Raw genomic sequence first — 15,409 nt, 5'->3', positions numbered from 1 at the left:
GCTGGGGTTGTAGCTCAGTAGTAGAGCACTTGCCTAGCACATGTGAGGCACTGGGTTCCATCCTTAGCACCACATGAAAATAAAATAAAGGTATTGTGTCCATATACAATAAAAAATATACTTTTAAAAAATGTCTGGGCCCTGTGGACCACTCCACAAGGTTTCTGCAGACTTTTTCTCTTCTTAAGAAAAAATCAATCTTACATCCAATTACTCATATTAAATTAGATTCTCACTATGGAGAAGAATAAAATAATCATGAGACCCCCTATAACTCTTATTCCCCTCTAACCTACTAGTGTTCCTACCTCCATATTTATATCTTTCCCTCAACACAGGACATAAAACTATACATTGTGTTCCCCTAAAAATCTACTAAAATCTGCTTTTAAAAGACGTATAGCAGCATGTGATGGTGTGTGCATATAATTCCAATGACTTAGAAGGCTGAGGCAGGAGGATCACAAGTTTGAGGCAACCCTGGGAAACTTACTGAGACCTGTCTTAATATCAGAAATAAAAAGGGCTGGGAATGAAGCTCAGTGGTAGTGTGCTTCTGAAAAGAAATATATCAGATGGGCTTCTGGGAAGATGGAAGAGTAGTATGCATGGAATCTATCTCATCTAGATAATAACCGCATTAGCTGAATTTGTCTGATGTAAGTATTTTTGAACTCAGGAATCTGTTGAAGGCTTGTAACTTCTAGAAGAGAGCTTGGATGGTAAATTATAGTTAATTTTGGTTAATTTCATTTTTTAGGACAGTAGCAGCTACACATCCCCCACCTTCAACTCCATGGCTGACAATCCTGTATGTATTCTAAGAGCAATTTGTAGAACACAGCACAGGCAAAAAGGATGATTTCCTCCAAATACTGGGGATCTCTGCTTCCATCCCTGATAGCTCTTTCTGAACACAGAAGTACAGATAAAAAAGACAGGTAGCCATTTCTGTTGTACCTTTTACTGGTATGAACCCTTTACCCTCTAGCTAAAGAGGGGACTCCCTATATATTTCTCTTTTTCTGTTTTGGGAGCCAGACATTAAAAGGTAAGATATTCAAAAGCAAATACATATATGAGGAAAATAAGAAAGTCACTGTGAATTCCCAGGAAAAGGCAGGATTAGAAAACAAGTAAGAAGACCTTAAGTTTATATTTCAGGCTGATCCTTAGAACAGAGACAACATACTACAATAAAAACAAAAACTATAGCAAATCCTGGGAAAGGGAGAGAATGTGATTTCCAGAGTTACTAGGTAATTAGATTCAAATGTCCAGTTTTCAATAATAACAACAAAAATCACAAGGCAAACAAAAAAAAAAAACAGGAAAACATGACCCATTCAGAGGAAAAATAAAACCAACAGAAACCATCCATGAAAAGATATGATGATGAATCTACCAAAAGCTTTAAAACAACTCTCATAAAGATATAAAGATGTCCAAAGAACCAACGGAAGATGAGGAGAAATTCATGAACAAAATGGAAATTGCAATAAAGAGACAGAAAACCTAAAAAGAATCCAAAAAGGAAAGCCTGGCATTGAAAAGTACAAAAATTGCAATCAATAATTCACTAGAGGGATTCAAAGGCAGGTTTGAGCAGACAGAAGAAGAATCTGTAAACTCCAAGATAAGATATTACCCAAGCCCAAGGATCAGAAAGAATAAAAAGTGAATAAAAGTGAGCACAACCTAAGGCACCAGTGGAACACCATTAGTAATCTAACATACACATTGTGGAGTTCAAGAAAGAGAAGAGAGAAAGGGACAGAGAATATTTGAAAAAATAATGGCTGAAACTTCCCAAATTTGAAGAAAGACATGACTATATGCATCTAAGAAACTCAACAAATTCCAAATAGAATGAACTCAGAGTGGCTCACACTAAGGCACAACTATAATCAAGCCACTGAAAGACAAAAACAAAGAGAACCTTGAAAGTAGCAAGAGAGTAGTAACTTGTCATAGTCAAGAGATACTTGGAATATTTAACTCTACATTTTTTTCTACAGGATTTAAGAGAATACATTTAAAAGAAAAAATTTAAAAGATACATTTAAAAGAAAAGAGTCTAAAAGATAGTATTATCATGACTTTGGTTTGTAAGTCCAAATTTTGTAATTAAATTGCATTATGTAATTTAAGAAACTAATACATTAAATCTATTTGCTTATGGTTTTGGACACATGATGAACAAAGATGTAATTTAGTGAGATCAATAACTGAAAGTGGTAGTAGCAGAGTTAAAGGAGAACTTTTATACATAATTGAAGTTAAATTGGCATAAATTCAAATTAATGTCATAACTTAAGGATGTTAAATGTAATCCCCATGATAACCACAAGGTAAACAGCTATGGAGCATACAGAAAAGTATCAGCTAAACAAAAAAGAAGACAGTAGGCTTGGGTTGTGGCTCAGTGGTAGAGCACTTGTCTTGCATGTGTAAGGCAATGGGTTCAATCCTCAGCACCACATAAAGATAAATCAATAAAATAAAGATAATGTGTCCATCTACAACTTAAAATTTTTTTAATAAGACAGTAATAGAGAAAATGAGGAACAAAAGCATATAAGGCATATTAAAAATAAATAGCAAAATGATAGAATTAACTCTCTTCTTACCAGTGATTACTTTGAAAGTAAGTAGATTAAATTCAGATTCATAAAGATATGATAGAACAAAAAGAATACAACAGATTTGGGTATCTAGAAATGGGGCAATACTGTTGATAAATACCTAAAAATGTAGGACTAAGTTTCAGAATTGAGAATTGGCAGAGGTTAGAAGAATTTTAAGGAGCATGACAGAAAAAAATAAATTTCCTTGAACAGATTATTAATAGAAATATAGATTTTAAACACTTCACTGGTGAGGGCTCAGAGGAAGTGGAGAAGCATGGTAGAGAAAATATAAAGTGCCTTAGAGAATACTTAAATCATTTTAAACAGACTGTTAATAGACATGTGGATGTTAAAGGCATTACTAAAGAACACTCAGAAGGAAATGAGGAGCACCTTACTGGAAAACTTGAGGGTGGTGCTTGTTAAATAGTGGTAGAAAACTTAGCAGAACAGTGTCCCCCAGTTATGTGGAAAGCACAACTTGTAAATGATGGAACTGGACATTTAGTTGAGGAGATCTCCATGAAAAGTGCTGAAAGTATAGCTTGTGGCCTTTGGTTGCTCATGTAAAATGCAAGGGCAAAGAGAAAAATTGAGGGAAGAACTGTTAAGTTAAAAGGATCCATAATTTGATGATTTGGAAAACTCTCAGTCTATCCAAATTGCAGAAGACATTGAAACTTAGAGATTCCCCATCAGGAAAGTGTGCTTAGAGGAAAAAAAAAAAACCTAAAGGTAGGGCTGGATAACTTTTTGGTAATATTGCAATAAGATCAAAAGGTCACAGTCTTCAGTCAGTCACACAAAAGGCTCTTTAAAATGATTAGGCACATGACTCAGTTCTCTCCAGCAATCTCAGCTGAAGACAGAAAAGAAATAAGATTATCTAGGAAAGACCTGTCAAGGGTCTCTTGTTGAATAGAGTGAATATCCATGATATTCATGGGAGATTCACAAGGTTCTTTTTTTCCACAAGGTTCTTGAGAATGCCACAAGCACAAAAATTTTTAGCTTGGACTGAAAGGGATAGAGAGAGTGTAAAATGAATGTAGTCTGTTGTACCTTAAAACTTCAAATTTCTACCACCAGGAAACTAGCTGATGAAACTATTCAGCTGCAAACACATGCTACCCTTCATCAACAAGGAAAGATGATTTCAAGGGTGGAACCATAAAACCAGAGGCACCAAACTCAAAGACTAGAGGGTAGAGATGCAAGCCCTAGAAAACTATTCCCAGTCTTTTAAATTTAATAAAAATTGTTTAGCTGGATTTCAGATATTACCTGGTATTTGTGACTCTTTTTTTTCCCTTCCATTTTCTCTCCCACATAGCCCAGATTATTTAAAACTAGTGTCCTGTGACTGCTCTACTATGGTATTTTAGGTGTAAAATGAAAGGTGAGGAGAGGGAGAGGGAGAGGAGAAAGGAATAAAGGAAGAAGGGAAGAAGAGAGGAAGAGACAAAGACATGCAATGATGGAGAGGAATTTTGTCCCAAGATGCATCATACTCAGAGTTATCATCCATATGTGATTTAAACCATGAGATTTGAGACTCGAGCTGATTTTTTTGTGGGAGGTACTAGGACTTGAACCCAGGGGTGCTTAACCACTGATCCATATCCCAGCCCTTTCTATTTTTTTATTTTGGGACAGGGTCTCACTAAGTTGCTTGGGTCTTGCCAAGTTGCTGAGGCTGGCTTTGAAAATGTGACCTTCCTGCCTCATCCTTCCAAGCCTCTGAGATAACAGACATGTACCATGTGCCTGGCTGAACTGATAATATTTAACTGAGATTTTACTTTTGGGAATTCCAGGAGGGAGTTGTAGCATGAGTGAAATGTGTTGGGATGAACACATTTTGCATGTGAGAAATAAGTGAATTTCAGAAGATCAAGGGACAGACTCCTGTAAATAAAATAATGATTCTCCAAAGATGCCTATGTCCTAATTCCCACAACCTATGAACACACTAGATTACATAGCAAGAGGGAATTAAAATTGCAGATGAAATTAAGGTCATTCATCAACTGACCTCAAGACAGGATTATTAGTCTTTAAAAACATTAGAATGAGGGAGATGAGTCAGAATCAGAGGAGTAGATGTGATGACAGAAACAAGGCCACTGGAATGATGCAACGTGTGGAGGACTCTACCCATCACTGATGACTCTGAAGTTGGAGTAAGACGGCCTTGGGCCAAGGAATGCTGGCAGTCTCTAGAAGTTGGAAAAGGCAAGGAAATGGATTTTCCCCTAGAGCCTCAAGAAAGGAATGCAGTCTGATTTTAAATCCTTGATTTTAATCTAACAAGATCTTGGTCAGATTTTTAACTTATAGAATTCTAAGATAGTTAAATTAGTATTGTTTTAAGCCACCAAGTTTCTGGTAGCTTCTTACAACAATTAAAGACACTTTCTATTATTTATAGACAGACATCAAGTACTGCTATTTCCCTTAAAATTAAAATATTTCATGGCTCTCCTATGAGTTCATTATGTGTAATTTGGTACACATAGTTCAGGAATGGTGGTTCTAGTACAGGGGTCAGCAAACTATAGCCCAGAAGGCAAACCCCACCCACTGCCTATTTTTGTGAACAAACTTGTACTGAACACAGCCAGGCTTGTTTCTTTGCTTAATGTCTATATATGCTTTCATACTATGGTAGAATTAAGTAGTTGTAAAAGAAGACAATATGGCCATCAAAGCCCCAAATAATTACTTTCTGGACCTTCTCAGAATATATTTGCCAATCCCTGTCTAGAACCTGACCCTACTCTATCCATCTAACTTGATTTCCCTTCACTCCACTTACAATCTTATATCCGCACTCTCTACACTTACCATTCTGAATTCCTGTCACTACATTAGTTCATAATACAACTTCCTCTTGGAATTCTATTCATTTTCCCCCTAAATCTTGTATCCTTTAAGGCATACCTCAAGTCATATCTCTTCCTAGAACTTTCCCTATTTACTTTATCAGGCATTTTTCCTATACCGTACCAATTAGATTTTGATTAATCAAATAGCCATGTTAGCTCTATCCAATTTATTTCATACATGTGGCAATCTATTATTACAAATAGACTGTAAGGTTCTTTAAAAAAGCAACTATGTCTTGAATTTCTCTGGAAAATTCCACAAAACCTACCCACTATGTTTATGTACCAGTGGAGTGCTCAGTGCATTGATTGCATCTTTTAAAGTGAAGTTCACTCTAAAAATGTTTTAAGTTTGATCCCTGATAATTGCAGATGAAATCTGATATCCACAACTGTTAAGTGATATTACAGGTGATTTATTTGTAGACATTCCAGCAATATGATTGCCAATATCTCTTTTATCATTTACAGTTTTGATATCTCTAATACACATAGGACAAGTTTATGCTAGCATATAACCTTCTCTAATCCCTTTCTCAAATTCCTGAATTTTTACCTAAATGCTACTCTACAGTGCATGCTCAGCCATGTGCAATACCATGGATTCAACTCTCAGGCTCAAAAAGGATGGGGCAATAATGCCAGAATTGGATAAAATTATGCAAATTTACTATCACCAGAAGCCTGTATGCACGATAATGTACTAGTTTTCTGCTTTTAATAAAATATAGAGTACATATTAAGCTACTTAAGCCAGAAATCCTATATGTTTAACTGAATTAATCTGCTGCTTACAGAATATCTCTATTTAGATCTTCTGTAATCATCTCAAACTCATCCTACCAAAATTAGACATCAAAAATGAAAAGTCTAATGTGTCCAAAATCCAAAACATAGATTTTGGTGGGAAGATGGCAAAGGTGACATAGAAAGGTATTAAGTAATTTTTAATATCTAATATTTGCATTCCACATATTTTAATTAGTTAGATAATCATTGGAAGTCATTTATTCCTTTGGCTCAAGAGAACCCAAATGACTTAGCTCTGAGACTTTTGTTAAACCAATGTCATTTATAGATTTTCACTCTTAAGAGTCAAGTGCTGGTCAAAGATCTCCATTATGGGTCAGACTTATATTTAAATTATCAATTTATTTTGATTGAGGGAACATAGTTGCCATCACCACTGAGTAGCTTGAGTGACCCAAATCCAACTATGCTGAAATTAACTTGGGACTGCCATTCAAACAGCTTTCTCTTTGTGAAACACTAAACCTGAAGTTTTTATGGTTCCAGGTAAATTAAGGTAAATTTTTAATTAACTATAATGTTTTGAACACAATAAGAGATATGGGGAATTATTTTTCTTTCACTCTAAGAAAAATTGCTATAAGAACTTCAGGAGAAATGATATCAAATGTCCTCTTGCTTTGTCTTTCTTCACACTTGCAGAACACTCATTTCCTTTCTGTGCCCTTACATATACTTCCCTCTGCTTAGAATGTCTACCTATGTCTATCTAGAAAACTTCAAGTTTTCCTTCAAGTTTAATCTAAAATATAATCTGCTTTACAAAGCCATCCTTGATTCCTTCAGGCATATTTAAAGGTTCTTCTCATTTTTATATGTACCTCCATTAAAACAATTATTTTATATGTATTTAAGTTTCTTATTTGCATATGTCTTATCACAATTGTTCATAGGCATCGAGGACTCTAATTTTTCATTCTTATGCCCTTTGTATATGACACATAGAAGGCATTTGAAAGAAGGAATAGAAGACTTCTCTTTTCCCAAAAGTTAAAAAAAATCTTCTCATCTGGCTTTACCAACTTCTTTCTTCATCTCCTAAAAATGTACCTACTGCTTCAGACTCAGTGTCAAGTTCCTTTCTGTTTCTTATGTGTTTGTCTTTACTAGCAAGTCTAGATGCTTGTATGAAAGCATGCATCTTTCTTGTCATTCAACATTTTCTTCTAAGACTATTTACTGGCTTCAAGAAAATATTTTGGAACAAATTTCAAATTCCACCCCTTCCAAAGTATTCAACAACTTTATATGGACTCATATTTTCAAAGATCAATAACAAGGCTTTTCATTTCATAGAAATATTTTACTAAATAACTCCTATGTTCTTTTCATAGTTTTTTAAAGGTAAGAATATCTCTGAACTCCACATATCAAGTATACCAGTAAGCTTTGTTTTAAAATAAAATCATTTTATCTTTAATCACAGAAAACAGATTTGAAGTAATTTTAAGTTAACTCATCTGGCTGGTTTTTACAGACTGCAGAGAATACAATTGTATCTGAACAAATTATCAGAAGCACCTCAGGTTGGGGCGACTCACCGGTATTCCTTGGTGTACTCAAAGTCTTGTTTGTTATAGGCAGGTTTTAGGAAATTGCACTCAATGACTCCAATTACTCCCACACCTTCTCCATGAGTTGGCTTAAAAGAAAAATATTAATTTCAATACTTACATTACTGTTGACTTCCTAAGAGCATTTCCTTTTGATTCTAGAAAGATTATATAATGTTCATGGGCAAGGAAAGACCATTAACCTATAGAGAAACACTTAGAATGTACTTCAATATACTGCAAGTATATTGAAACTTGCAATATATAGGGAACTGTAATCTGAAAAATTTTAGAACAGAGATTTTCAATGATTCATAGATCCATAGGATTTTTCAAGGAATAATAACTCTTCTTTACTTACAAACCTACAATTTTATCAGTTTCACATTCCAGCATTGCCATAAGATTTCATTTGAATAAAAAAGTACACTGCTGGGACTGGGGTTGTGGCTCAGTGGTGGAGCACCTGCCTAGCATGTGTGGGGCACTGAGTTTGATTCTCAGCACTGCATATAAATAAATTACAAAATAAAGGCTCATCAACATCTAAAAAATATTTTTTATAAAGTACACTGCTAAAAAAGCAAGATTATATACTACTATTTGAGGGAACTGAAAAGAAACTTCATCACTACCCCCAAATTTTAGGGATTTATGTGATAGTTACACCTTATCTATTCAAGTAAGTATTTTCCCCACATATATAGACTACCAAATAACTACCAAAGAAAGTCAGACTGGCTGTGTTTATTAATTATAAGTTGATGTAAAATGTTTTGTGAATTAAAATAGTTCTTTGTTATTTTTAGTGGAAGAAACTAGGTCAAAGTGTAATTAGACCAGCAAATAAACATAAGTTGTCTAAAAATGACATAACAAGAACAAATATGATTGGCTGAAAATAGCTATCCTGGGCCCTATGTAATTGTGTACTGCATAATATAAAGCAGTCTATAATTCACTGTGCTTTAACCATCTAATTTATAAATTAACAAATTAAGAGGATACTCATGGGGATTACTACTTTAAATTATCCTTAAAACATTATGGCAAACCAACATAAGAATGCTCACTGATAACACAGGATTCCAGTATGGGAATAGAACCATTAATCAATCGATGCCCTTTGCAAATTTTAAACTCTCTCCCTACTCTTTTCAGTCTTCTATGCCAAAGAAACATTAACCACTCAACTTTACCTGGCATCCCACCTTCTCAAAGAACTTTATGAGCCGGTTGTTATGATACATCATTACTCCAAATTGGTTAGTTTTCTTGCAGGAGAATCCAAAAGTGATTCTCACCTGCTTATTCTGAGAAGAAAATTATTAAGGAGACAAACACCAGGGGATTTGGCAAACAAAATTTTGCACCATATTATAGATTACACCGTTGGATGTAGATTGATACATTTTTAGAGGGCATTTAAAAATCTATGGCAATAATTTAACTATATTTTTAAGCTATGACCAAGGAATTGTCTTCTTAGAAGTTTATCCAAAAGAATTCGTTGAGGAAGCCCACAAAAGTTGATGAGTTAAGAGATTTTTTTTCAATTAATCACAACAGCAGAAAAACAGATAATTTAAATATCCAACAATAAAGTAATATTAGATAAATATGGTCTATTATACAGCTCTTAAAATTGTGTTCCTGAATAATATTTTGGAATATTAGGAAATATTCAGAATAATAACAAGCATTGTTATATAACACATATATGTATAATAGTAATATGTGATGTAATAATACATCACATATAACAAAATATAATATATATACATGCATAGAAAAGACTAAGAAAAATACCAAAATTCTACCAGTGATTAAATAATTCATGAATAATAAAAAAGAATTCTTAACTCTTCCTAGTTGCTCATTTTGCTGCTAAGGTTCACAGGTTCTGATAAGAGTTATAAATGGTACAATACAAATACATTCAATTACAGACAATATTTGTAAGTCCAGTTAACCCATATAAAATACAATGGAAGCAAAACCAATAAGAACAAAACAACTTTGAAAGGTAAAAGACAATGAATAGTCTTGTAGTAATATTTCATAGGAAGAGGTTAGCAAATTTGAGTAGATCAAATTATGAGAATCGTTATATGTAAAACATATGTAATGATGAATTTTTTTATATCAGGGATTGAACTCAGGGGCACTCAACCACTGAGCCACATCCCCAGCCCTATTTTGTATTTTATTTAGAGACAGGGTCTCACTAGTTGTTTAGCGCCTCCCTATTGCTGAGGCTGGCTTTGAACTCATGATTCTCCTATCTCAGCCTCCAAAGGCACTGGGAAGTAAATTTTTAAAAATTTCTACTTGATTTAAAAACCAAGTTAAGCTAGTTACAGTTGTGCATGCCTGTAATCACAGCTCCTCTGGATACTGAGGTGGGAAGACTGAGGCTAACCTCAGTAACTTAGCAAGACCTTGTCTCAAAATAAAAACTAAAAAGGGCTGATGTAACTCAGTAGTAAAGTACTTCTGAGTTCAATCCCCAGGACCACAAAATAAATAACATACATATATACATAAAATAAAATAAATAAAACAAAAAGCAGTCCAATGTAAGAGAATGACAATGATAAAGAGGAGATAGAGAAACTGATATTTTCATTAAAACAAATACTGAGAATTCTTAATATTCAAATGGATTGAATGAAAATTTATTTTTTAAAATGATCTTTTGCCCCCTCTAAATGACAAACTACATGCATAAAAACCATATAAAAATGTCTCTGTCAGGTATGATACAAACACAAGTGGGTATTCAACAGTAATATTTAACTCAGAACACAATTTTCTGAGCTCAAGTGGAATCTCAAGTAAGGCCTTATTACTATGCAAAAATGAAACAAGATAAAACTCCCCCAAACAAACCAAAACTCCCACATTATAAAACTAACATCTTAAAGATTACCAAATATTTTCTTTCTCTTGTACACTTAAAATTTTTATTGGTGTATTATGATTATACATAATAGTGAGGCTCACTAGGGGCTGGGGTTGTAGCTCAGTAGTAGAGTGCTTGCTTAGCATGTGTGAGGCACTGGGTTCAATCCTCAGCACCACATATAAATAAGTAAATTAAATAAAGGCCCATAATAGTGGGATTCATTATGCCATATTTGTACATGTACATAACATTCTTTGGTCAATCTCATTCCTCAGTACCTTCCCTTTCCCTCTTTTCCTCCCTTCCCCTCATCTGCTTGCTCTACTCTATTGACCTTTTATTATTATTTTAATTAGTGCATTATAATTATATATGTAAGTGGGATTCATTGTGCAGTATATTGGTACATGGGCATAGCACAATTTGGTAAATTTTGCTCCCCAGTACTTCCCTATGCTCTCCTTCCCTCTTGATCCCCTTTCTCTGTTGTATATTTTTAAAATTCTAAATTATGAAATGGGGTTACAATGGGGTAGAAAGCTCCCCAAATTAGTATGCCAAGAAAGAAAAAAGATAAGAGGCCTTTGAAAACTGAGGAGGAAACCAAATAAGCCAGCATTAATGATCTTGTTCCTTAGTAACCTTGGGGAAATTCTATTAGCAGTATCATTTTACTGATGCCTATAGTGAATCCATTTAACCCAAATTCTAATATAAGAAGGTAACTGGTTTAATGGGAAGGGAGGGTGAGAAGAATTTGGGTACATATAAAATGCATGCATAGAAGTTGGCCTGATTATAGAAACCCATGAAAAAAAAGAACCTAGAGGGGCTGGGGTTGTGGCTGGGGCTGGGGTTGTGGCTCAGCGGTAGAGCACTTGTCTAGCACATGCGAGGCGCTGGGTTCGATCCTCAGCACCACATAACAATAAATAAAATAAAGGCACTGTGTCCAACTACAACTAAAAAAATATTTAAAAAAAAAGAACCTCCAGACAGAAATGTGGTATATTCTAATATAGTAATTGGGAAAGCACTTCTTTATATCAGCTCTGTTGAACCTATAGCACTAAGATCCTAGCTCAAATAAGGTGCTATTATAACTAATATGCTCAGAGTTCTGGCTTTGTTCAGTTTCTTTAGGGCTTTAAAAAAAGTTTTCTAGTGGAGAAGGTATGTGTTCCCCAAAAGGATAAAATCAATGTGCTTATGAATAAAAACTACATGGACTTTTATAAAAAGGAAAAACAATTTCTAATTTTTGATCAGGTGAAGAAAGAGAAAGAGTATATCTTTGATAAAGCAAATATGGATCAAGAGTTATGCATGGTTACTAGAAAATAAATTAAAAGATCAATTCTTCCTATTTATGAGTTCTCAGCCTTTCAAAGACTTCCCTTTTTTGCTAAAAAAAGCCATCAATGAAGATTGACCTCATTTCCATAGTTTATTTTAACATTTTTCTCTAGAATCTAAAATCTATTCCAAAGGAATATAGAAGTGAAAATGAGTAACTGCTCCTCTGTTAAAAGCTAAGTATCTTAAAATAGACAAGTATTTCTTATTAAAAAAAGACTTCAGAATCTACTGAACCAGAATCTAAAATCTCAAGATTCTTATTTAAGAGTTTCCCTATGAGTTCTGATAAAACTGGTGTATAGTCTGACATATCAGAAATACTTCCTAAGAGTATAGTGTAACAGGATTTGTGTGTATGACACAATTTTGATCTGGGAAAGACAAGTTTTTGTTTTTCTGTGCCAACCTAGAAAACTTAATCCCAAAATGCAGAGGTTAACTACATGTAGCTGAAAGGATACTGTAAAGGTAGGTTTATATATATCATATCCTACATTTGCCAGACTTTTGGCAATCATCTGGGTGGTCACCTTCTTTTGACGCAGAAAAATTTTCATCCGTGGCTTCATATATAGAATACTACAATATGCCTATGGAACAGTAAAGGGAAAGTTTATATGCAATATTGACAATTCTACTGAAATACCCATTAACTACTTTTAGCCAAGTGAGTCTATTTTAGGCAAATATCTACCTTACTTTCTTTACCTTGTAGCACATCAACCACAACATTAAAATGCTGCTATTTTAGCTAAATTGTTTTAGTGGACATGGTGAAAATAATCCTAGTACAGAGCTAAAAGGTTGTCATCTTTACATAAGTGAACTTTGGTCTTATTCTATAATATTTTCATATTATAGGAAATCTTACCTCTTAATGTTGAAGAAAACCACTCTTACTCACCCGTAAAGAATACTCTGTTTCTGGCAACTCAGAACCACTAATCTCTTTTTCTTCTGCATCAAAATCTGACACCAGGATATCATATTGATCTGTATCAAAGTCCAACTCAGACTTCCCATCTTTGTTTCTGGGTAAAAGAGACAAGTACCAATCTAACAAAAACTGGCTACAAAGGACAAAATTGTACTAGGAACCAAAAGAAACAATGTGAACAACACTCAGGTACCTGGTTCTTACACTGACCACCAATCCAAGGGAACTGCAAACTACTAACTTGAAATCACACAATATTTAATGGTATTTCTAGTCTATAGAAATCTATGTTTCACACTGGTGGTGATACCAAGTTCATAAGTAAAGAAAAGCAATATTGAATGTCTGTGATCTGATAAATCAAATGAGTATCAGCTATCCTCAAAGAGGAATCCTAAAATAGATCCCACTTTTCTGGTGTTGCTGGATAAGTCACCCAATATCACTTTACCCTACTGAATAGATGAATCAAAATCTATTTCCACTAACTTCTGTAATCATATAAGTATTAATGAGATACTAAGATTTCCCCCACATCCAACTCTATATCTTACAAGGAAAATATTATTATACAAACAACAAATATTTACTAGTCCTCTAGAATACTATTTATGGAATTATCACTTAAATATAATAGTACTGATGTTCTTTTCTTAAGAACCTTTCTTATTGCCATAATGTTTTCAGGTCACTTAACTTTGCTCCATTCTAAGACCCTTGATTATATCATAGGGAAAAAAGGTTAAGACCCATTTGTCCCCAGAAAAAAAAAAAAAAACTGAAAACAATGATGGGTTATATGGAAAATGTATAGTTCATTCATAATGATAGTTCCCAAAATTTGTTTTGTGGAACAACAGTCCCTGGAAATATTATTTAATAAGAATTAACAAATAAAAGTAAAATTGAAGAACAATTCTCAGCAACATCAGATTCACATCAAGGTCTAGTGCTACTTGCTTTATAATTCAGGTTCCACAAGCTCAGAGCTACTATATGGAAAATTTAGCCCTATTCTTAGAACCAAATCAGGGCCACTGTGACATGCCACCTGTATAAAGTCGATGCCTCTGTAATAGTATAATTCTGAATTTTTTAAGATAATTTTGATCCTCACTATCCCACCCAACTCTAACAAATACATCCTGAGAGTTGCCTGTCCTCCCTGCCTCTATCATCCCTACCCAAGAAAAAGAGGCTTGAAGAAACATTTTTAAAAACTGAGCAACATATTATATTGCTCCCTTAAGTATTTTCTTTTCTTTTTGCCTTTTGGTACCAGGGATTGAACCCAGGAGTGCTCAACCACTGAACCACATCCCCAAACCTTTTATGTTTTATTTTGAGACAGGGTCCTGCTGAAGCTGACTTTTAACTTGCATCCTCCTGCCTCAGCTTCCTAAGCCACTGGTATTACACACCTGCATCACCACACCACAGTGTAAGTATTTTCAATGCACATTAGCATATGAATGCCTCTGAGAAGTCCTGGGCCAAAACAACAAAGTAAGCTTCATTTAATCCAGTTTTCCCCAAATTTATTTGACCATGCAATTCTTTACTTATATAACACTTTACGTAAGTGTTTATATGTTTCTTTACTTATATAACATATAACTTGTGCAAAGAAATAAGTCTGCTTAATATGTGTAAGTCATTGGATATTCCTCAGGAAAATGATCCTGAATAATACATATGATATTATTGAAGTTTTTCCCAGTAGGACAAACGGAAGGCCTGTGTGAGTCCTTATTTTTTCTTTTTAATTATTAAGTACTCTCTGTATATAAACCAGTATTGTTTTTAAATAAGTTTTACCCAGTTAAGAAATGAAACAAAACAGGTGATGTAAGTTGAAAAGAAAGAATGAATATAACTGATACTCTGTTCTATTAAACACACCAGTAATGCATCTGTTTTATATTAATATTTCTAGGTTTTTAATTTTTAGGTTTTAATATTTATTGCATTTTACATACCATGATTAAACAAATAATGTATCATAGAGTATTTCTTTATTGTTTTATTAGTTCTAAAGACATGATCTTAAGCCACACATTATAGTTAAAATTGATCTGCTTAAAATAATTTTGTAATGCTGTGCTATTCTAAAAGCACTAATATAGAGGTTCTTATTTTTAAAAGATCATGTTGTGTTTTGTTACTCTAATTTCTCTTTCTTATGCTTCATTTTAATTGTCAAATATATAAAATAACTTTCTTTATCAATCTGAATAAAAGGTCCATGAATATGAAATTGATATTTATAAAGGATTCTGAGGATGTTAGAATACTATTTGTGGCAACTGTCTCAGGATATGCAT

The 15,409-nt window shown here is 33.8% G+C and overlaps 1 protein-coding gene across 1 annotated transcript in view; it reads right to left on the bottom strand.

Annotated features, from left to right (window-relative positions):
• Morc4 (MORC family CW-type zinc finger 4) overlaps positions 1 to 15,409 on the bottom strand; it is a 52,900-nt gene that overhangs the window by 23,205 nt on the left and 14,286 nt on the right. Inside the window, exons 6-9 of the mRNA XM_077793953.1 lie at positions 13,053 to 13,179; positions 12,610 to 12,738; positions 9,081 to 9,194; positions 7,870 to 7,970 (exon numbers count right to left, since the gene is read on the bottom strand). Of these exons, the coding sequence (XP_077650079.1) occupies positions 7,870 to 7,970; positions 9,081 to 9,194; positions 12,610 to 12,738; positions 13,053 to 13,179 (471 nt within the window). The remainder of the gene's footprint in view (positions 1 to 7,869; positions 7,971 to 9,080; positions 9,195 to 12,609; positions 12,739 to 13,052; positions 13,180 to 15,409) is intronic.

This window comes from Urocitellus parryii, chromosome X (genome assembly GCF_045843805.1).
Source record: "Urocitellus parryii isolate mUroPar1 chromosome X, mUroPar1.hap1, whole genome shotgun sequence".
NCBI classification, from domain to species: Eukaryota; Metazoa; Chordata; class Mammalia; order Rodentia; family Sciuridae; genus Urocitellus; species Urocitellus parryii.
The sequence above is the reverse complement of the archived record's forward strand: the minus strand, read 5'-3'. Positions and strand labels throughout refer to the sequence as shown.